The 21,541-nt window shown below is 45.3% G+C and overlaps 1 protein-coding gene, 1 non-coding gene and 1 pseudogene across 2 annotated transcripts; 1 reads left to right on the top strand and 2 right to left on the bottom strand.

Moving 5' to 3' along the window:
* Positions 1-1,237: 1,237 nt before the first annotated feature.
* LOC125555422 (uncharacterized) lies at positions 1,238-7,153 on the bottom strand. Its single transcript, XM_048718386.2, has 12 exons — positions 6,951-7,153; positions 6,751-6,822; positions 6,402-6,581; positions 6,177-6,311; positions 4,241-4,380; positions 4,005-4,094; positions 3,733-3,849; positions 2,959-3,111; positions 2,696-2,797; positions 2,039-2,209; positions 1,810-1,889; positions 1,238-1,615 (listed from the first exon to the last, which is right to left on the bottom strand). The coding sequence occupies exons 1-12, from the start codon at positions 7,003-7,005 to the stop codon at positions 1,588-1,590; spliced, it is 1,323 nt and encodes a 440-aa protein (XP_048574343.2). The 5' UTR covers positions 7,006-7,153; the 3' UTR covers positions 1,238-1,587.
* A 345-nt stretch (positions 7,154-7,498) lies between these two features.
* TRNAA-UGC (transfer RNA alanine (anticodon UGC)) lies at positions 7,499-7,571 on the top strand. The gene has a single exon. It is a non-coding gene; the product is annotated as a tRNA-Ala (tRNA).
* Positions 7,572-13,335: 5,764 nt separating this feature from the next.
* LOC125555420 (L-type lectin-domain containing receptor kinase SIT2-like) lies at positions 13,336-20,882 on the bottom strand (annotated as a pseudogene).
* Positions 20,883-21,541: the final 659 nt, after the last annotated feature.

Below are 21,541 nucleotides of genomic sequence, written 5' to 3'. Positions count from 1 at the left end.
CATCACTAGAAGTCTTTCCTTTTGTAGAGATTCGGAGAAACGGAGGATGCTCCAAAGAGCCAAAGAAAAGGTGGTGCAAAAGGAACAGACGTGTACATGTTGATTCCACCCAAACCTTTCCAACACGGACCCACTCTTAATAGTACGGCTTTTCTACAACTCAAACCACCGAAAAGAAACGTAGAGAAACGCCGTCTTTGAGGGGCATCAAATCGTCTTGTGCCTAGACATGATATATTTGAAATGCTCAATGCACACGATTAGTCTGCAAAAGCATTGTCATCAATCACCAAAACTACTAAGGGATAAATATGCCCTTACACCGAGATTTTGCCACGCCCCTCAAATTCTTTTGCGGGCCGGCCACGTTTGCGAGGTCTGTTCGAGCGGGATTTTCCGCACCGACCCGTATTTTGGTGGTTATTTTGCGGGGTGTGCTAGAGTTGCTCTAAACATTCTTATATACTACATACTACACGTACATACTCTTCGATTGAATAAATACTACAAACAACATACCGTACTCAAGTGAACCAACCTGTGGTTGGATGGTTAGAGGGATAGTGGTATCCCCGGCCCACTAGGGTTCAAGTCCTGATGCTTACCTATCAAACGTCGGATTTTTAACACTTCCCTTTCTTTTGGAAAACATTCGATTGTGCTCTCATCCTTGCTAAGAAAATTTGCCATCCTCAAACAATATGCATTGCCATGGAAAATGCTCAATTTACAATGCTCTCCCAGCGAGCATTTTGGTTATCAAAATCCTGTTATTGTCCCCCTTTTCACCGGACGTGCTAACTCACAAATTCCACCTCAAAAGACACAAATGTATGAGTTACAAACCAATTTAAAATATGAATTTTACGGTGTACTTTATATGACATACATCTTGTATATTGTTGAGCGTATCAATGCTCAAAGTATGGGAACACATTATTTCACGGTGACAACAGATGGGAGCACAACATCGTCGCCAAAGATGGGAAGAAAAGCAGGGCAAGCAGGCTCTCTCACGACTAGTATGAAGGAGAGGCATGGGGGCGAGCAAATTGTTTTGGGTCATTAGCGCGGCGACGGTGGGAGAGGCGCTTTAGGGATCCTTGCCATTGGATCAAAGATCGTGTGGTTAAAACTCTGTCCCAGCAACAAAAAAAACTTTATTTTTTTATAGAAAAGTTAAAGGAAGCATTACTATATATATATCATGTAAACGTAAGGAAGGCCCAAACAAATTGCATATCATCATCACAATCATCTGCATTACCCAAGCACATCTCAACAGAAAATCCACCAAATTTCAATCCATTACCATCCACTGTCCTCTCACAAACCGGATGATGCAGTGAGAGTAGAAATGTTGTTGCATGGGCACAGCACAACTTGCCAAAAGCTGCCAGTGATAGATAACCTACTTAACTACAGCTCTGAGTTCTAGAGTCTTAAGATCGTCACCAAGATGGCACATTGAGTCATTGTTTCAAGCTAGCAAAATGCAGGCACTACTGACTAAGAGGGTCTCTAACCATCCATCTACGAAAACGCAAAAAGAAGAAGGGCTTCGGTTTCGCGACGCGCGGGCGGGCATCACTTCTTCTTCAGTTCCATCGCCTCCCTGAAAAGAACAAGTCCATCAGATCATCAAACATAACCAACCACTCAGCTAGCACAACCAGTCAGTCAATTTGACAAGGCAACCATGCTTCTGATCTAGTACATGTATGTTGCACAAACCACATATATATGGAGTGCATTTCTGTCCCTCGACGACAGGAGTGGGTAAATGGTGGGGGTCTCTTCCTTACATACCAGAACAATTTGTCCATCTCATCGTTCTCGGGGTCCAGCTCCACGCCGCCCGACAGCTCCTCGCAAGCTTTCTCATAGTCCTGGAAGAAATGGACACGGAGTTCAGATCGACGGCAGACCAGATGAAAGCAGTAGTACTTATCAGAATGCAAAAATTCTACTCTCAAACAAACAAACAAACAAAAAATGTATAAATGCTTTGGTCTCCAAAAAGAAGAAGAAAGTGCACCTTTAGCAGCATCAGAGCCTGTCCTCGGCGAAGGCGGGCCTCCGCCCACTCGGGGCACCTCCTCTTGCATCTGGTTGCATCCTCCAAAGCCTTCTGTCCGTCGCCAAGCTGAAGCCAGCAGCGGCTCCTGCTCGCGAGCATCTTGCCATCAGAAGGATCAACTTTCAGTGCCTGCGCCCAACCAAGCAGCATGCATGTGTCAACATATATACCGACTGAAGTTATAATAGCAAATTCTTCCAAGAGATAAAATAAATTTGCAAATGGATAGCAAATAAAGGGCAGACACATCATCGCAGATTAATACGGACCCGGCCACAACATCGTACTGAATCATCAAAATAACTCAGGAAGATAATATCTACTCAAAAGAGGCATGTGTTGTATGCCTGCACTTATCCAAGGCCTATGCAAGAATTAATACTTCATGTCATTTGTTTGTCATTGCAACTTCTGCAGTAATTCTCCTGTAAAATAGGTTACTCGCTGGTTTTGTGGTTTACACTTCAGACAGTAAGCTACATCCAAGGAGATGATGATGCTGATACTAGCCATTTAACAGGTTAACTTTATTAAATGTATCTGCATGTAGAACATTTCACACTTCAAACTTTTACAGATTAACTTTAAAAAATGTAGACCAGCAGAAAACTGTACCTGTGTGTAGAACTCTGATGCACTTGTGTAATCCTGCTTTTCAAATGCTTCATCCCCTTTTCGTTTCAGGTCAGACTTCCTTGTGTTAAGAACATCCTCATCCTGAGCAAATTCAGATAACTTTAGTCATACATTTGAAATTCCGATGTGTGCGACATTATATAGCAACTGACTGAGGATTTAATGCATTCAAAGGACAATAATATACATCTAAATGTTTTTCTCATTGAGGAATGGCACTTATTTTCGCCACGGTGGCATACCTGCAGCTGCATCCTCTCCAGTTTGGCATGATTAATTATCCCATCAATGCTCCAGTCTGCCACAGTTGGAATTGGGGAGGTGACAGGATATAGAAGCTCAACGTCTTCCCTTGTACCATACACAGCAGCTAACTCTATCGGGAATCTACCACACTGTCAGAGCAACAGAAGAAAGTTTATTAAGCAATACTGAAGATTCAAAAAAGAAAGACAAGGGAATGGTTCCTTGGTAATCTAAGAATCACTATGCTCGCCAATTCAACGACACGAAAAAGATGTTATAATACAAGCGTTAAAAATGCCTAACAAAGTAAGTAGTCTAGAATGCAGCTTGTACTTCTTGTTTCTATCCCAGCTATTAGTTTGGTACCGTTAAGACAGGCCAAGGAAGTATCCTATAATTTTCTGTGTGTATCTGACCACACAAAGAAAATATATGACAAATGGAAAAGGAAACATCAACAGGCATTTTTTAGGTAAAACATTAACAGGCTTGTGTTAAAAGGCAACTGATAGTAGTCAAACTAATCATATACTCCTACCACAGAGACTGAGAAACAAGTGTATCTTAATTCAAAACCAGCCCATTCAATTGATTCCCAAATGCTTTAAAACTCAAGCATATTTTTTTGTACGAAACTATACTTCACTTTCACCTTCGTTCCCATTACATACATACTTGTACTACCATATTTTGCAGAAACTATAAGTACTAGAACTACCAAGTCAATCAGCTCAAAACGTTGTTGTGTGGAAAACAAGAGACAAGGTCACCTCATCAGGACGATTTGGGTCTGCACCAGCCTCCAGCAAGCACTTAACACATTCAGTCAAGCCTTCGCTTGCAGCTCTTGCCAAGGAATTGCTGACATCATTCACATCAGCTCCAGCCTACCAAAATGTACATGCGGAAGATCAGTAGATAACCATATAGTCTCTCCATATAAATTGAAGATCAGAACAGATATGAGCAACCGTAACATCAGTAGTTACTCATAGATAAGCACATCTTGAAAGGAAAAGCAGATTAGTAGACAATTCCATACTTGAACCAATAACTTCACACAAGGCGTGGAAGCACTAAGCAATGCGGCCTTTAGAGGTGTTACTAGATTAGAAGTCACAACCTTGTTGACCTGTAAAAAACAAGACTGTCATAAACATTTGCATGCCATAGTAATGGGCTAATGGCAGGTCCTTGAGACAACTACTTTCAAGTAAAGCAAATGCAACATAAGTTGGGTCAGCAGATAGAGAAAAAAAAAGGGTACAAGCACATTACATCTGCATGGTGTTCCAACAGAACCTCCACAGTGCTCTCATGCCCTTTAACAGCAGCAAGATGGAGTGGTGTCCCGTGCTCTGAGCTGCCGTTAACGTCGGCTCCTCTAGCAAGCAGCGACTTTACTATTTCACACCTCCCTGAAGACAACAATCAGTATATGGAAAACTGGTGATCACAGTCATAATTGGCAAACAAGCCATCTTTGGCAACCAAGTTTTGAGCAGATACATCACACTAACATACAAACAAGCCATATTTCACCAAACATGTTTTGAGCAGATAGAGCAAACCAACAAAATTACACTTAATAAGAAATCATAGCTAGGAAGAACAATAAAAGGTCTTCGCGAGCAAGTTTGAATGGCCATAATGGCACAATGCAATGCAAGATTTTTGGATAACAAGTTTCATTGGCAGCAATATTTCTGGATGAATAAGTTTCAGTGGCTAGAATAAAAATACAACAAGGTAACAGTTCATGTCATGACAGTGATGACTAAAGACCCACAAGATATATAGAAGCAAGTAATACAAACAGGCTGATGGCCACGTGTGAAGTCTTTAAAACCAGGCTATGGTTTGATAACTTGACCTATACCAAATGAAAACTGAAGATCACTCCTCCCTGAAGATCACAGTATATGGGAAACTGAAGATCACAGTTATAACGTACAAACAAAGGACTTTTGGCCAATTAAGTTTTGAGCAGACAGAGCAGACCAACAATGCTACAATTCAGAAATTGTAGGAACAACAACAGAAGGTTGTTGAACAAGTTTGAATGGCCATAATAGCACAATGTAATCTAAAATTTCCGGATGAACAAGTTTGGCTAGGATAAAAATAGCACAGTGTAAAAAGTTTGTTCTGAGTTGGCTACTTGGCTTCTCTAGAAAGCAGCAACTTTACAATTTCACACCTCACTGAAGATAAAAAAAACAGTATATGGAAAACTGATGGCCACGATCATAATAGACGAACAAGGCGTCCCTGGCAACCAAGTTCTGAGCAGATAGATCACAGTAATATACTTTGATGCAGCCTGAAGATCACAGTGTATGAAAAAACTGAAGATCATAGTGATGATAACATACAGACAAAGGATCTTTGGCCCATTAAGTTTTAAGACAAAAAGAGCAAAACCAACAATGCTACACTTGAGAAATCATAGCTAGGAACAACAACAATAGCACAATTAATGTAATGCAACATTTTTGCATGAACAAGTTTCAACTACAACGTTTCTTGATGAATAAGTTTCAGCGGCTACAATAGAAACACGACGAGGTCACAATTGATGTCATGACAGTGACAAAGACCCACAAAATGTATAGAAGCAAGCAACTAATATGAACAAGCTGATGGACACGTGCGAAGCGTGCATGACCAGGCTATGGTTTGATCTGTACGAAATGGAAAACCGAAGATCACACCTCCCTGAAGATCACAGTGTATGAAAAACTGAAGATCATAGTGATGATAACATGCAAACAAAGGATATGTTTGACCCATCAAGTTTGAAGACAGAAAGAGCAAAACCAACAATGCGGCAAATCAGAAAATTACAGGAACAACAACAGAAGGTTGTTTAACAAGTTTGAACGGCCACTGTAGCACAATGCATGTAATGTAAAATTTCTGGATGAACAAGCTTCAATGGCTACAGTATTTCTTTGATTGCAATTTTTGTTGTTGTTGATGGCTTAATTACCAAGCTGACCACTTGGTAATGGCTACAGTATTTCTGGATGAACACAGTTGCTAGGATAAAAATAGCAGAGTGTAACAAAACACACATGCTCACTTGTAGAGCTCAGAATCCAGGTAATTATGGGGGAAACCCTGAACAGAAATGTGTATGACTAGAAATAAAGCAGCAAGTGTTGAAGGTAGCAAGGAAGCGTTTGTGGCAGAGTTAGTGGTGGTATGGTACCTTTCCTTGCAGCGTGATGAAGGACAGTGTCGCCGTCGTCCTCTTCCTGGTTGAGATCGGCGCCATGGTCGAGGAGGTACCTGAGGGCGGGCAGGTTGTTGCCGTCCACGGCGTGCTCCAGCGGCGTCTTCTTGCCTGTCCCACCAGGTAGCGCAAGATTAGGCACATACAGTTGATTGAGCAATGCTGCTGTGTTGGATGCGAAGAAGGGAGGAGAGTGCTTACTTGGGGAGGAGTCCCACATGTTGACGTCCATCCTGACGGTCTCGACGAGGTAGCGGCAGGCGGCGAGCTTGCCCTGGCCCTCGACGGCGGCGTGGAGCGCGTTCATGCCGCGGTAGGTGGTGGCGGCTACCGTGGCCTCCTCCCCCGCCTTCCCCTTGCGGTCCAGCTTCCCGGCGATCTCTGCAACGCGGCCAAAAATCGAACGCGGAACAGATCAGTACTTGGCCGGCGGCGCGGGAGGAAGAAATAGAAACCCCCAAAAGAAAAAAGGCGCCTTTTTTTCCACCGGACGGTGCAAATCGAGGAGATGGAAGAGTCGCGGGGGGGAGGCAAGGACGGACGGACGTACCCTTGAGGCGGCGGACGTTGCCGTAGTGCGCGGCGACGAGGAAGCGCGCCTCCGGGGGCCACATGTCCTCATCTGCATAAACAGAGAAGGAAGGAAGGAAGGGAAAAAAAACCATGAGCGATGATGCGATGCGACGACGGACGGGGTCGGCGGGCGGCGGGAGATGGAGACGGGAGACAAGGGTTGGGGCGGCGGCGTACCTTTGCCGAGGAGCTTCTCGAACATGTTGGGCAGCGGGATCTCGAGGAGGTCCATGGCCGCTCTCCCTTTTCCTCCGGCGGCGGCGGCGGGCTAGGGTTTCTCTCCTCTGTCTCTCCCTCTCGCGCGGTGCGCTCTGCTCTGCTCTGCTCTGGTGGGAGGGAGGGAGAGCTCGAAATGGAACGGTGAGAGGGAGAGAAATAGGGGCGGGAAGGGGGAGGGGGAGTGGGCAGTGCGCCTGCAGGTGGGAGGCGCAATGGGAGGCCGACACGCGCCCCCCCTCACCCCCGGTCTCGGTCTGACACGGCAGCCCGGGACGGCCCGTGCTGCTCTGCTTTCTTTCCCTTCTCGGCGGCTGGGCTCCTGCTCTTGACCGAAAGGCCACACCTCTCGTCGCCGTGCGCTCCGTTTGAATTTTTTTGAATCCGTCCAATCGTTGGCGTTGGCATGTAGCGCCACCACACAGCTGCTGCTGCTGCTAGTTCCTCTGTTTGAGATTAAGGGAGCGCTTGACGATCATTTAAGTTCACCAGCTGTTTATGTCAGCAATGGGGATGTAGCTCAAATGGTAGAGCGCCCGCTTTGCATGCGGGAGGCACGGGGTTCGATCCCCCGCATCTCCATTTTAATTTTTTTTTACTTTTCTTGAGACCTGTCAGCCTATTATTTCTCACTGAATCCGTGCTAGTGTCGCGTTTGGTGGATGACTTTATTTTTTAGGGAACGCTTTATTTTTCATGATAATACGTGTCTCATTAATAAAATAAACATCGACGTTACAGGCCTAAAAAGATAGGATAATCCTATGCAAAAAAATCAGCGCCTGTCCCTCTTCACTTGGTGCAAGTACAATATGGGGTGCACTGTCCCCAAATATATGTACTCAACTATAAATAAAAATTAAATAAACATAACATGGTGAAGTAGGGGGGGGGGGGGGGCAGTGGCCCCCCTATTCAGCCCCATAACATAGTTGACATTTCGTTCCACAAATTACATTATTTTCTATTTTTATTTAGGCTTGGAAGATGTTCGGGTATGTTCATTCTGGTGCTGACCTATTCTGCCACAAATTATATAACATGGATGGATGGGCAACATTTTTGACCTGGCCCACATCGCACACCGGCATACCGGTAAACAAAGTTCGACCGGCCACCACCGCCGGAATAGAATGCCGCCTATCAGCTCGCGCAAAAGGCGCCTATCTTTTTTTTTCTTCTAACCTAATCGCACGAAGAATTCACGCCATACCTGGCTCGATCAATCCATGTTTTGAAGAGAGCGGCAAATAGGGTTTTCCTTGCTGTTCGTCGCCTTTTAAGCGCTCGGACAGGTAGCTGGCGCCCACGCGCCGCACCTCGTTGGCCGGCCTACCATGCGCAGTAAAAGGAAAAAAGCTCTTGTGAAAAAGTGTGGTGACTTGAACTCAGGCCTTGCCGATACAAGAAAAGAACTGTTTTGCTAACCACTACAGCCGGTAAGTGCCAGTGACTACAATGAACGTGAAATCTTTACGAACCAATGTATCTGCGCTATTTTTTGGATTTGTGAATTATTCAAAAACAATTTAGAAAAGTTGATTTTTTTATGAAAAAAAGTTTATCAAATTTTGAAGCATGTTGATGAATTTTAAAAAAACAGTTCGTTGATGTTTAAAAAATTTCAGCAAATTAAAAAAGGTTCATCGAATTTGAAAGAAAAATTCATCAATTTCAAAATAGTTCATCAAATTTGGAAAAAGTTCATCCATCATTTTTAAGTTCATCGGATTTGAAAAAAGTTCATCGATTCTCAAAAAGTTCATTGAATCTAGAAAAATTTAATCACATTTACAATAACATCGACTTTGAAACAAAGTTCATCGACTCTAAAAAAAGTTCATCAAATCTGAAAAAAGTTCATTGGATTTGAAAAAAAAATTCATCAAATTTGATAAAATTTTGCCGGTTCTAAAAAAGGTTCATCAAATCTGGAAAAAGTTTATCGAAATTGAAAATGCGTTCATCAAATTTGAAAAAAGTTCATTTATTTGAAAGAAGTTCATCAAAATTGTAAAAAAGTTCACCAAATTTGAAAAAGTTCATAGAATTTCAAAATAGTCCATAGAATATGATAACAGTTCATTAAATTTGAAAAAATCATCAAATTCTAAAAAATTCTTCATCGGTTTGAAGAAAAAGTTCATTGAAAAACTTTGTGCATTTTGGAAAAAGATAAAGAAAACGAAAAGAAACCAAGAAATAAGGGGAAATTGAAATACAAATAAGAAAGAGATATACAGGAAAAAGAAAAGAAAAATGAAATCTCAATTTACAGCGAACTCGAGCAAGAATAGAAAGCAGAAAAGAGGATGTTAGCCACGAGTCTGAAGGTGGCTCAGTGGTTGGTGTCTAGAGGTCGGGAGTTCGAACCGCCTATTGCTGCACCTTTTTTTTCGAAGTTGGCAGGAAAAAAAGAACTATGGGCCGGCCCATCTAGACGCGCGAGAAAGCTGCTGCGGGCGCCGATTTGCGAAAACAGAAGAATTGCTCGCCTGAATCATCCTCCATCGGCTCAGCGTAAGGGAGCGCGTCAAGTGATGCGTCTAGCCACCGTAACGTGTCGCAGGTTGGACGGATCGTTGGATATTTTTCCTGCATGCGTTTTCGGTGTTATTTGCTTTTTTCCTAGTTTTTGCTACGGTTTTTTTTTTGTGGGGGGAGGGGGGAGCAGTGCTTTTTCATAAGAATCACAACTTGTAATTCATGAAAAGCAAAAAGGCACATATGTGCTTTTGCGAGACGGTTGCGCTTCAGCAAGATACTTTATGTTGACATCATGTCTTTTTTTAGATAATTATATTTCACTATTATGTTCTTTGCCCTTCAATACCTCTTACGACAAAGTTATTAGAAGTCTTATGCTTCATAAACAAAACATGATCTCTTTTGCTTTTTCTATTTGTATCAATATTTGTCCATCCATGATCCTTTTAATGTGTTACAGAAAACAATTTGGTTCCCATGGGCACGCATGGATACATACGAGATATTGAAAAATGAAAATAAATCCACCGGCAGCCATACTATCGAATAAATCGTTGAAGCTGCTCTATTTGCATCACTAGGGACGTTTTCCTAGCAAACGTGTTGGTTGCCTTTAGATCTTCCTGTGCGAATCACGGTGCAAGGCTTGTACAACTTCAGCTTTTCTGACACGTTCGCTATAAACAACGTCTCGGAAGAAGTCGCATACTTTTTTCTCTTCAAAAAATATGTGTGTTGTGGGGGTCACGAACTCACGACGTCCTGCGCGAGCAGCAGCTTGCTTGTTACTTGGACTGAAGAAGTTTTGGGAACACATATGCTTAAATAGCTTTATGTATTTGAAGTTAAATTCATTTTTCATTAAAAAAATCCAAAAATACTATTTTTTTTCATTTTTAAAAGAACATATATCCCTATTATTAAAGTATTTTTTAGAACTTGGTGTGCGCATTTTCATTACAGAAAGCATTGCAGTTTCTTTTTGTTTAAAACCATGACATTTTTTGTCTTCCAACACATGGTAATTCTTAGGTCTTTTGTAATGCCCCCATGACAACCTTTGGAAATTTTTATCACTCATTCATGGCAATTTTGGTTAATTTTACTTTCTCACATGGCATTTTTATTATTAAAATTATGTCTTTTTAATAATTGTAACATGATATTTTTATTATTAAGTGGATGGCTATTTTATTACTAATAGAATACCATTTTTATTATTAAGCAGATGTCAGTTTTATTATTAACAGAGTGACAATTTTTATTATTGGGAGCATGTCATTTTATTATTATTGCTGTCTGGCTTTTATTATTATTAAGAGGATTTAAATTAGAGAAATGGTTGTTTTATAAGTAGCATGACAATTTTCATATTTCAGATCATGGCAATTATAAATGTATGCTTACAAGAAAGTGTATATTTGTTTTGTTCATGGCATCTTAGAAAACAGTAAACTGAGCCCCTGGGCCAATCAAGGTTAATCTTTTTGCGTGTTGGCGATTTTCATGATTTATGCCATGATTAATTTCTGCAATCAGACTCTTCTCTTTACCGCTGCAGTCGGCCGGTTGGTTCATTATGGGCCTGTAATTAAAATCATTTTTATGGGGAGATCATGCAGAAATCCGGAGATATATAGTACATGAACTCCACAACATTTAGATACATTAAAACTAAGCACTCTAGGAGCCCTCTCAGGCCATCAACGTTTTTGACTATTAGATCACATCCTGAGAATGTTTTTGGCCGTCAGATGCAGTTAACTCGCGCTAAACTGGACCAAACGTTTTATGGGCGGCTACTCCCGTGACAAAATCTCATATTTCTGATTAATCGAGCCTTTTCTCATGGAAGAAGTCCATTTAGCCGCATTGCTCCAGCATATTTGTTTCCGAGCGGCCTCAGCCCACGTAACACAACGCGCTAGCCTTCTGCCTGGCGTTGCGAAGCCATAGCGACATTGAAGGGGCAGCGTTTGAGCATCATGCATGGGTGACTGTTGCAGATCCGCTAGCGTTAAAGCAAGGAGTAATGCTGTCGTTGCTAAAATCCATCAATGCCACCCTTGCCACTCACCGGCCTACTCGTCTTCTCCTTTATTTAGTTTGCGCGGCATCTCCCCCAACCTCCTTTTCCTTGTCTTCATGGAGTGCTCGTAGCCAGTCCTTCAAGGTGGAACGAATGCCGCCGCTGCTGCCAGGAAGACCATACGTTGCCGCTACTGGCCTTATGGTTGAAGCTCCTCGTACCTGCACAATTGGCAGGCAGGTGCCATCACGGGAAGCATCGGAATTGGTTTGGGCGCTCGGGTCATGGCCATTGGTATTGTCCACTCATCCACTGCAAATTGATGTCAAATCCCATCCTCCACGCTAATTAGATAACCAGGTTTCACGTTCATAAAACTTTGTTTCTTCCCATGTGTAACTGTAAGACTGTAACTTACCTCTTATAATAGTTCATGGAATCCGTTACTTGGAGTGATCCAGATGCCAATTAAAAATTTGTATGATTAGGCAGAGGAGATATTCGTGGAGAAAACAGATGTGCAGGTTTGAAGGATCTTTCTAAGAATTCTGCAGTGGCGAAATAATTGGATGTTCAGTGAAGACAATGACTGTATGCTCTCTTCAGTTTTAATACCATCATGTCATCATCCTCAATTCCTCATATATACTTGTGTTCTACGCTTCTGTTTGGTAGTGCTATTTTCATTTTTACTATGTGAAAGGAACTTGCTAGCAAACGTCTAGAAGAATTATCTTAATGATCATGTGTCGGTGCTGCATACAAGAAGTTGACTCTATGAGTTTTGATTTATGCAGCTGACTTGCACTTGCTCCAAGCACTTGGAAACAGTACACTATCAGGACTGGTTATTAGTGCAGGATTGTCGTCCTCACAAATGTGCCATTCGAAATCCCTCGGACCCATATCAAATTTCTATCCATGCTAATTACTATGGTTGTATTCCTCATGCTAATCACTAAGATGTGTGGCAATAACTAGACAAATTAAGACACATGTGATTTGAAAGAAAAATGATGCTCCTGGCCCAGTCATTATCGTACCATACATATGGATCCTTTGATCCTCAAGTGATGCAGCATTAAATTTTTATTCATGCACGCCATATGTTTTCTAGCCAGTGAAAATTGAGGATCCGATAGTGCGTACATTGTGTCACGGTGTATGTCCTGCTAATTATCCAGTTTCTAAAATGTAATTGAAATGCATTGACTTTTCTTTGGTTTTCCATCGTTATATGATTGACCGATCTCGGTGTTTGTTCATTTTGTGCTCTCGGTGGGGGTCCATATGTATGTTAGCCTATATGAGGCGACAATTGAGTAAACGTTGACAACAAAAGTGTGTGTGAACTCTCGGGTCCACTGTCCACTCATAGAAGTGTTATGGATGGGTAAATTGACCTTTTCATATACTCTATTACTTGGTTGCCTTCACTTCAAATCATCCGATCTTCAACTATAGAGTTCATCTATATGTGGCACTATAATTTGAACTCTGTATACTCCCAGGATTTGTACAAATCACGCAAATTTAATTTATATGTCTTGTGTCTTCCTGTATATGGGAACTACTTATCCATCATATAACAATAGACTAGCACGAAAAGAGGCCCATAACCAACCCAGCACAACAGAAAGCAGATAAGTATTGGTCAATTATAATTCATAACTTGCACTAAAAAATACTCAAAATTTTATAATACCACCGTTACTTTAACTATAAGAAAAATGGCTATTTGTATCAAATCCTAACATTAAACATTAAAAATAGACGGGCGCAGCAACGCGCGCCATCGGTGATCTAGTTTTATTGGCAGGACTGGATATGTCATCTACCACCTGACAGGCCTGTGATGCTGTTCGCTGCCGACGGAGGCGCTTCAAGAACCTGATCCACGTCCGTGACCGTGAGGTATCCGGGCTCGAACTCCGGCAAAGGCAGGTCTCCGTTGAGGTACCGCATGACGAGGCGCATTCCGGGCCTCGCCGCCGGCAAGGGATGCGAGCATAGCAGCCCCAGCTTGAGCACCAGCTCGGCCTCGTCGGCCACGAAGTCGTCCAGCCTTGGGTCAACGGCGTCGACAATCTGGCCGGAGCAGCCCTCCCACGTGTCTCTCACCCACTAGACAAGCACCAGCAACCCGCCGCGGGCGTTGAGCCCCATCGGCCGGCTCCCGCAGGCCAGCTCGAAGATGAAGGCGCCGAAGGCGAACACATCGGTGGCCTCGGTCGCCTTGCCGAACCTCATGAGTGTAACGCCCCAAGACCGATGTGCCAGGTGTCGTTCAGTTATTCGCTGTTGTTGCCTTATCATTGCTTGCGTGTCATGCATTGCATATCATGTCATCATGCGCATTTCATTTGCATACGTGTTCGTCTCATGCATCCGAGCATTTTCCCCGTTGTCCGTTTTGCAATCCGGCGTTCCGTTCTCCTCCGGTGGTCATTTCTACCTTTCTTACATGTGTGGGGATCAAACATTTCCGGACTGGACCGAGTCTTGCCAAGCGGCCTTGGGTTACTACCGGTAGACCGCCTGTCAAGTTTCGTACCATTTGGACTTCGTTTGATACTCCAACGGTTAATCGAGGGACCGAGAAGGCCTCGTGTGTGTTGCAGCCCAACACCTCTCCAATTTGGCCCAAAACCCACCTAACTCTGCTCGATCATCTAGAGCGTTCGATCACGATCGCGTGGCCGCAAACCGCACCTCATTTGGACTCTCCTAGCTCCCTCTATGCCTATATATACCCCCCCCCCTCCGAAATTCGCGGTTCATTCTTCCCCTAACCCTAAAAATTCTTAGATCCGCGCCGCCGGACATTTCTTCCCCGCGCTGGACAATGTCCACCGCCACCGCCACCTCACTCCGACGAATCGAAGCTCGCCAGATCACCCTGCCGCCGCCGCTATCCAATCCGGAGCCGCCACCTCACCCTCTCTCCTCCCGCGCGGCCGGACCCGAGGAGCCCGTGGCCGGCCCGCCCGAGCCGCCCCGGGCCAGATCCGCACCGCCGCCGCCCGAGTCTTCCTCCGCCGCCGCCTCCTCGCTTCTGCCGCACCGGAGCCTCGTCGCCGTTCCTCTGCGCCACCTCGTCCGGCTCGCCGGAGCAGCTCGTCGGCGACCCCCAGCTCGCCGCAGTAGGGACCCGACGCCATGGAGTTCGCCGCCGCCGGCCATGTCTTCACCCGAACCCGGCCGGAATCCACCCGATCTGGCCCCGCCAGACCGGGATCCGCCGTCCCCGCTTCCCCGGCGCCGTTCCCTCGCCGGCTCGTCGCCCAGCCTCGCCGGCGTCGTCGCCATGGATCTCCGCCTCGCCCTGCCTCCCCGATCCGATCGGGAGACGACGAGCGCCCCCGTTGACTCCTTCGCGGGCCCCGAGTCCGGCCCAGCGCGCCGTCCCCGCCTCGGCCTGCCTCCTCCTCTCTGCTAATGGGCCGGGCCCATGGGTGAGCCGCCCCAGCGCCCCGCCTCTGTTTTTTTTCATGCGGTTGGGCCAGACAGATTCAGCCCGATCATGTTTTTTTTCTCGTTCTGTGAATTTGTCCAATTATCCAGAGATTGCCAGTTTTACAGATAAGACCCTCATGTTCATGCATATAATAACTCACAATTCGTGCATCGGATTAAAATGAATTATATATGAAACTTGCTCAGAATTTTGTGTAGATTAATAATATCCAACTTTCATCTATGTTTGAAATGTTAGAAATGTTGTTTGCATTAATTTGCTCCTATGTCATGTTAAAATGATTTATTTCATAACTAATTAACCGTAACTCGGTTTTTAATAAACTTTATATGTAAATGGGGTAGAATTTTGCCTAGTTTAACATGGTGCACTCATCTTGCATGTTAAACAACTCTAAAATATGGTTTAGGTCAGAACAGGACCAAACCTAATATATGCATATGAGGATTTTCCGGAATTGTTGTTCGTTGTTCCCGGCCTCATTTAAACTTGACTAGATAGGTAGTTTTGCTTTGCTTCACCCTCTTTCCTTGCTTAACAACATTTAATATTGTTGAGTACATAAACAAGACCGAACTAAATAAGTCACGTGGTGTTTCTTCACTATGCAGCGGAGTTGCATAATGAGCTCCACTTAATTTGTAGGATTGTTTGTGCACTTTGCCATGCCATGCCTCATTAAACCGGACATGCATCATACTTGATTGTGCATCATGCCATGATTATGTGGTGGTTGTTTACTTTGTTGTTTGCTCTTTTCCGGTGTTGCTTCTTCGGGTTGGTTCCGTTAACGTCGAGTTTGTGAGGAACCGTTCGTCTACGTTCCGTTTGTCTTCTTCTTGGACTCGTTCTTCTTCCTTGCGGGATTTCAGGCAAGATGATCATACCCTCGAAATCACTACTATCTTTGCTATGCTAGTTTGCTCGCTCTTTGCTATGCCAATGCTACGATGCCTACCATTTGCTTGTCAGCCTCCCAATTTGCCATGTCAAACCTCTAACCCACCATGTCCTAGCAAACCGTTGATTGGCTATGTTACCGCTTTGCTCAGCCCCTCTTATAGCGTTGCTAGTTGCAGGTGAAGATTGGAGGCCGTTCCTTGTTTGGAACATTTATTTACTTGTTGGGATATCACTATATATCTTATTTAATTAATGCATCTATATATTTGGTAAAGGGTGGAAGGCTCGGCCTTATGCCTGGTGTTTTGTTCCACTCTTGCCGACCTAGTTTCCGTCATATCGGTGTTATGTTCCCGGATTTTGCGTTCCTTACGCGGTTGGGTTATAATGGGAACCCCTTGACAGTTCGCCTTGAATAAAACTCCTCCAGCAAGGCCCAACCTTGGTTTTACCATTTGCCACCCAGCCTTTTCTTTTCCCTTGGGGGTCGCGCGCCCAAGGGTCATCTTTATTTTAACCCCCCCCCCCCCCCCCCGGGGCCAGTGCTTGTCTAAGTGTTGGTCCAACCCAGAGCACCGTGCGGGGCCGTCCCTTGGCAACTTGGGTTACGTTGGCTCCCGTACGCTTAGCTTATCCGGTGTGCCCTGAGAACGAGATATGTGCAGCTCCTATCGGGATATCGGCGCATCGGGTGGTCTTGCTGGACTTGTTTTACCATTGTCGAGGATGTCTTGGAGTACCGGGATACCGAGTCTGATCGGAATGTCTCGGGAGGAGGTCTATTCCTTCGTTGACCGTGAGAGCTTGTGATGGGCTAAGTTGGGACACCCCTGCAGGGATTTGAACTTTCGAAAGCCGTGCCCGCGGTTATGGGCAGATGGGAATTTGTTAACGTCCGGTTGTAGAAAACCTGAAGTCGACCTTAATTAAAATGAATCAACAGCGTATGTAACCGTGATGGTCTCTTTCCGGCGGAGTCCGGGAAGTGAACACGGTTGTTGGAGTGATGCTTGACGTAGGTTGTTATAGGATCACTTCTTGATCATACTTTTATCGACCGTGCTTTGCCTTCTCTTCTCGCTCTCTTTTGCGTATGTTAGCCACCATATATGCTAGTCGCTTGCTGCAGCTCCACCTCATACCTTTACCTTACCCATAAGCTTAAATAGTCTTGATCGCGAGGGTGCGAGATTGCTGAGTCCCTGTGGCTCACAGATACTTTCAAAACCAGCTTGCAGGTGCCGATGAGTCTGTGTAGATGACGCAACCAAGCTCAGGAGGAGCTCGATGAAGATCTTGTCCTTGGTGTTGTTTCGTTCTAGTCGATCAGTAGTGGATCCCAGTTGGGGTAGATCGGGGACCTTTGTCGCATTTGGGGTTCTTCTTTTATTTTGGTTCCGTAGTCGGACCATGAGTGTATTTGATTGATGTAATGTTTATTCATGTAATTGTGTGAAGTGGCGATTGTAAGCCAACTATGTACCTCTTTCCCTTATTATATTACATGGGTTGTGTGAAGATTACCTCACTTGCGACATATGCCTTCAATGCGATTATGCCTCTAAGTCGTGCCTCGACACGTGGGAGATATAGTCGCATCGAGGGTGTTACAATGAGCTCAAGGGCGAGGTAGCCCCTCGTGCCGGCCACGTGGGTGGTGTGCGCGTCCGTGCCGTGGTCATGCAGCCAGCCTCGCGAGGCCGAAGTCACCCAAGCGGCCATTCATGTCGCCGTCGAGGAGGACGTTACTGGCCTTGACGTCCCGGTGCATGATGACCTGCTCCCAGTCCTCGTGGAGGTACAAGAGCCCGGACGCGACGCCCTTGATGATGCAAAGCCTCTGCGTCCATGAGAGCGTGGTATGAGCGTGCAGGTAGCTGTCCAAGCTGCCGTTGGGCATGCGCTTGTAGATCAGGAGCAGCTCACTAGTAGAAAACGGAGTTTTAAAACCGGTTCGTAAGGGCCTTTAGTGCCGGTTCCATAACTGGCACTAAAGGGTGGGCACTAAAGCCCTCCCCCCCCCCTTTAGTACCGGTTCGACATGAACCGGCGCTAAAGTGCCACCATGTGGCGTGAGCTCGCGCCCTGGTATGGGACCTTTAGTACCGGTTGGTGTTACCAACCGGTACTAAAGGTTTTTTTTTGAATTTGTTTTTTGAAAATTTTGGAAAAAAAATTGATTATTTTTTCGATTTTAAATTTTTTTTGAATTATTTGATGATTTAGTCTCTAATCACCTCTCTTAACTGCTCAAGTGTGGATCACTCATTCCAAATCGCACAACTTCCCGGCCGGTCACCCATCCTCTCACTCCGTTGGGCATGCGCTCGTAGATCAGGAGCAGCTCACTAGTAGAAAACGGAGATTTAAAACCGGTTCGTAAGGGCCTTTAGTGCCGGTTCCATAACTGGCACTAAAGGGTGGGCACTAAAGCCCCCCCCTTTAGTACCGGTTCGACACGAACCGGCGCTAAAGTGCCACCATGTGGCGTGAGCTCGCGCCCTGGTATGGGACCTTTAGTACCGGTTGGTGTTACCAACCGGTACTAAAGGTTTTTTTTTTAATTTGTTTTTTGAAAATTTTGGAAAAAAAATTTGATTATTTTTTCGATTTTAATTTTTTTTTGAATTATTTGATGATTTAGTCTCTAATCACCTCTCTTAACTGCTCAAGTGTGGATCACTCATTCCAAATCGCACAACTTCCCGGCCGGTCACCCATCCTCTCACTCCGTTGGGCATGCGCTCGTAGATCAGGAGCAGCTCACTAGTAGAAAACGGAGCTTTAAAACCGGTTCGTAAGGGCCTTTAGTGCCGGTTCCATAACCGGCACTAAAGGGTGGGCACTAAAGGCCCCCCCTTTAGTACCGGTTCGACACGAACCGGCACTAAAGTGCCACCATGTGGCGTGAGCTCGCGCCCTGGTATGGGACCTTTAGTACCGGTTGGTGTTACCAACCGGTACTAAAGGTTTTTTTTTAATTTGTTTTATGAAAATTTTGGAAAAAAAATTGATTATTTTTTTGATTTTTAATTTTTTTGAATTATTTGATGATTTAGTCTCTAATCACCTCTCTTAACTGCTCAAGTGTGGATCACTCATTCCAAATCGCCTAACTTCCCGGCCGGTCACCCATCCTCTCACTCCCCCAGCCTAAGCACGCTTAACTTCGGAGTTCTATTCCCCCTACAATCCAAGTCTGCACTTGTTGTTTTCCTAACAAATGTAAGTTGTCAATCCTATTAACCCTCAGCAGTTTAGCTTGTCACACGTTTCACCGTTTGAGTTTGAAATTATTATTCTAAAAAACAGTAATTATTTAGTAACACTAATATTTCTTGAATAAGTTTGACCACAGTTTGACCAGATTTGATCAAAATTCAAAAAATTGAAATAATTATTTAGTAACACTAATATTCTTGAATAATTATGTAGTAACATTAATACTTTTTGAATAAGTAGTTTGACCAGATTTAACCAAATTTTTTTAGAAAAACGGAAATTTAACCATATCTTTTTTTCTTTTTGAAATTTGAGCATTCTAAAAAATTGCAAACAAGCCGTGGCACGAATCGGTATTATAGGTTAGACCTATAGTACCGGTTTGTATCACACACCGGTACTAAAGGGGCCCGTGAGGACCCGGCCTGACGCCAGCCTGCCACTACCCCTTTAGTACCGGTACTAATGCATATAGTGTCTTTAGTGTCGGACCAACTTCAAACCCACACAAATGTGTCTCACATTATACTTTTTCTACTAGTGGCTCGTCCTTGTGCCGGCAATAGCCGATGAGGCGGACGAGGTTCCGGTGTCGCAGCCGGCCAAGGATGATGATCTCCGCTGTGAACTGGGCCAGCCCCTGCCTCGACTCCGAGGAGATCCGCTTCACCGCCACCCGCACACCGGAGCCGACGGGGGCTCCACCGTAGACCCGCCCAAAGCCACCTTTCCCAAGGATTTGATTGTCGTGGAAGCCATTCGTTGCTCGACGGAGGTCCTTGAACGCGAAGCGGCGTGGACCGAGCTCGGCCTCCCAGTCTTGGTTCCACTCTGAGTTCCTGATCCTGCACCACCGTCGAAGAAGAAGCCAAGCTGCTATACCTGCGAGTATGGCAACCAAAGATACTACTACAGGCAGCCATGTGACGAGTTTTTTCTTGCCATGGGCTTCTTGTACTCTGGAACTGTCTGATTGCTGCAGCACCAGCGATAAGTTGAGTGGTTTGGCCGATTCAGACATGCTAAAGCTCCACCCAAGAACCTGATGAGTGCCCATCGCATCACCGGAAGCGGCGGAGAAGCCGGCGTATGCCATGGTGGGAACCCCTGCCTTTGACTTGGTGCCATTGTTCAGGACCTTCGCAAGGTCGACGGAGCCGTAAGTGAGAAACGCTGCAAAGGGCTTATCCATGGGAACTGGAGCAAGCCGGACCTCGACCAGCCCGAAAGAGTAGTAGTCCACCCACACCTGCATCGGGTTTCCATTGGAAAGCCTCAACGGATTAAAGATGCCGCTGCCGCTGTAGGCCGCGGTTGAAGATCCAGCGGACGTCACGTTGTTGAGATCAATCCCGACGTGGTTGTCGTCTATGCCTCGCAACTCCTTGTTGGCTACGGTGTCGAGCTCTATGGCGAAGAAACGATTTGCACTTTCTGTGTACTCGTACGGAGTGCTAAGGCCCAAGTATTCTCCCGGCCAGGCATCAGATAGCGGGGCCAAGGAGATGACGAACGCCATCCCGTCGCCTGAATAGCCTGAGTCGCTGGGTGTGATGGCCATCCCATCGGAACTGACAAACGGGAGGGCTTTGGGGTGGAAACCGTGGCTCGTCGTTAGAGCAAGGGCGCCGTCCTGCGTACGGAAGCCGCGCCGTCGAGGAGGAGGTCGCTGCCAGCGTCGTGGAAAGAGACGATCAAGAGGAGGCAGCACAACCGGATGAGGAGGCTTGGCATGGTGCTTAATTGCCGGCCTCACTTCTGTTTGTCCCTTGAGTTTGTGTGTGGGTGTTCGGAGTAACCACGTACTAACCGGCAACCATTAGTACCACTCGCTGGCCATAAACTGCCAACGAGAAAATGCTACAGAAAATGTCAATCTTAGATAACGAGGAGTCAAGTCAATCGCTACTCCTCAAGAAAATGTCCATTTCTACCAGCAGAAAAGTACTCCGGATATGTGGATTACATTCTGTCCATGTTGGCCGGGCAACCGAGATAACGAGGCTTCGGCCGCCCATCTTGGATGCACGCGTACTACACCACAAGTTAGACTCTGTAGATCACGGCATGATAGGCTAGTCAAGGCGCCAGGTCGCTTCCCGAGCAGCTTCCGAGAAGGGAAGCTGCACGTAACACTATGAGCTATGGTGTTCCTTTCATCTCTCAATCTTAGATACAAGTAAAGTTTTCAGCGTCACGACGAGGATTAGATCTGAGGTTCGTGGGCAGGAAGAAGAAGAAGAAGAAGACAGGAAGGAGGAGGAGAAATGCTACAACTGCATTGCGTGGATACTTCAGAAAGCGCGTGTATCCAGCTAGATACTGCCCCGATACAGCCCAATAAGTTGGGACCTCCTAATTGGCGCTGCAGGCACCAGCTCGCTAAACTGCCGCTCACGCAGCCGTCTCGCGTGGGCCGGCCCAGCAAGCGAA

This window comes from Triticum urartu, chromosome 5A, assembly GCF_056163025.1.
Source record: "Triticum urartu cultivar PI428250 chromosome 5A, HENAU_Tu73, whole genome shotgun sequence".
In the NCBI taxonomy this organism is placed as follows: Eukaryota; Viridiplantae; Streptophyta; class Magnoliopsida; order Poales; family Poaceae; genus Triticum; species Triticum urartu.
The sequence above is the reverse complement of the archived record's forward strand: the minus strand, read 5'-3'. Positions and strand labels throughout refer to the sequence as shown.

Bases quoted from the DNA above. Each gene is read 5' to 3' on its own strand.
- LOC125555422 (XM_048718386.2), bottom strand. From the start codon at position 7,005: ATGGACCTCCTCGAGATCCCGCTGCCCAACATGTTCGAGAAGCTCCTC. The intron at 2,798-2,958 runs GTATGCCACCGT...GAATTTGCTCAG, and splicing joins TGGAGAGGATGCAGCTGCAG to GATGAGGATGTTCTTAACAC. The intron at 2,210-2,695 runs GTACAGTTTTCT...GGTTGGGCGCAG, and splicing joins CATCAGAGTTCTACACACAG to GCACTGAAAGTTGATCCTTC.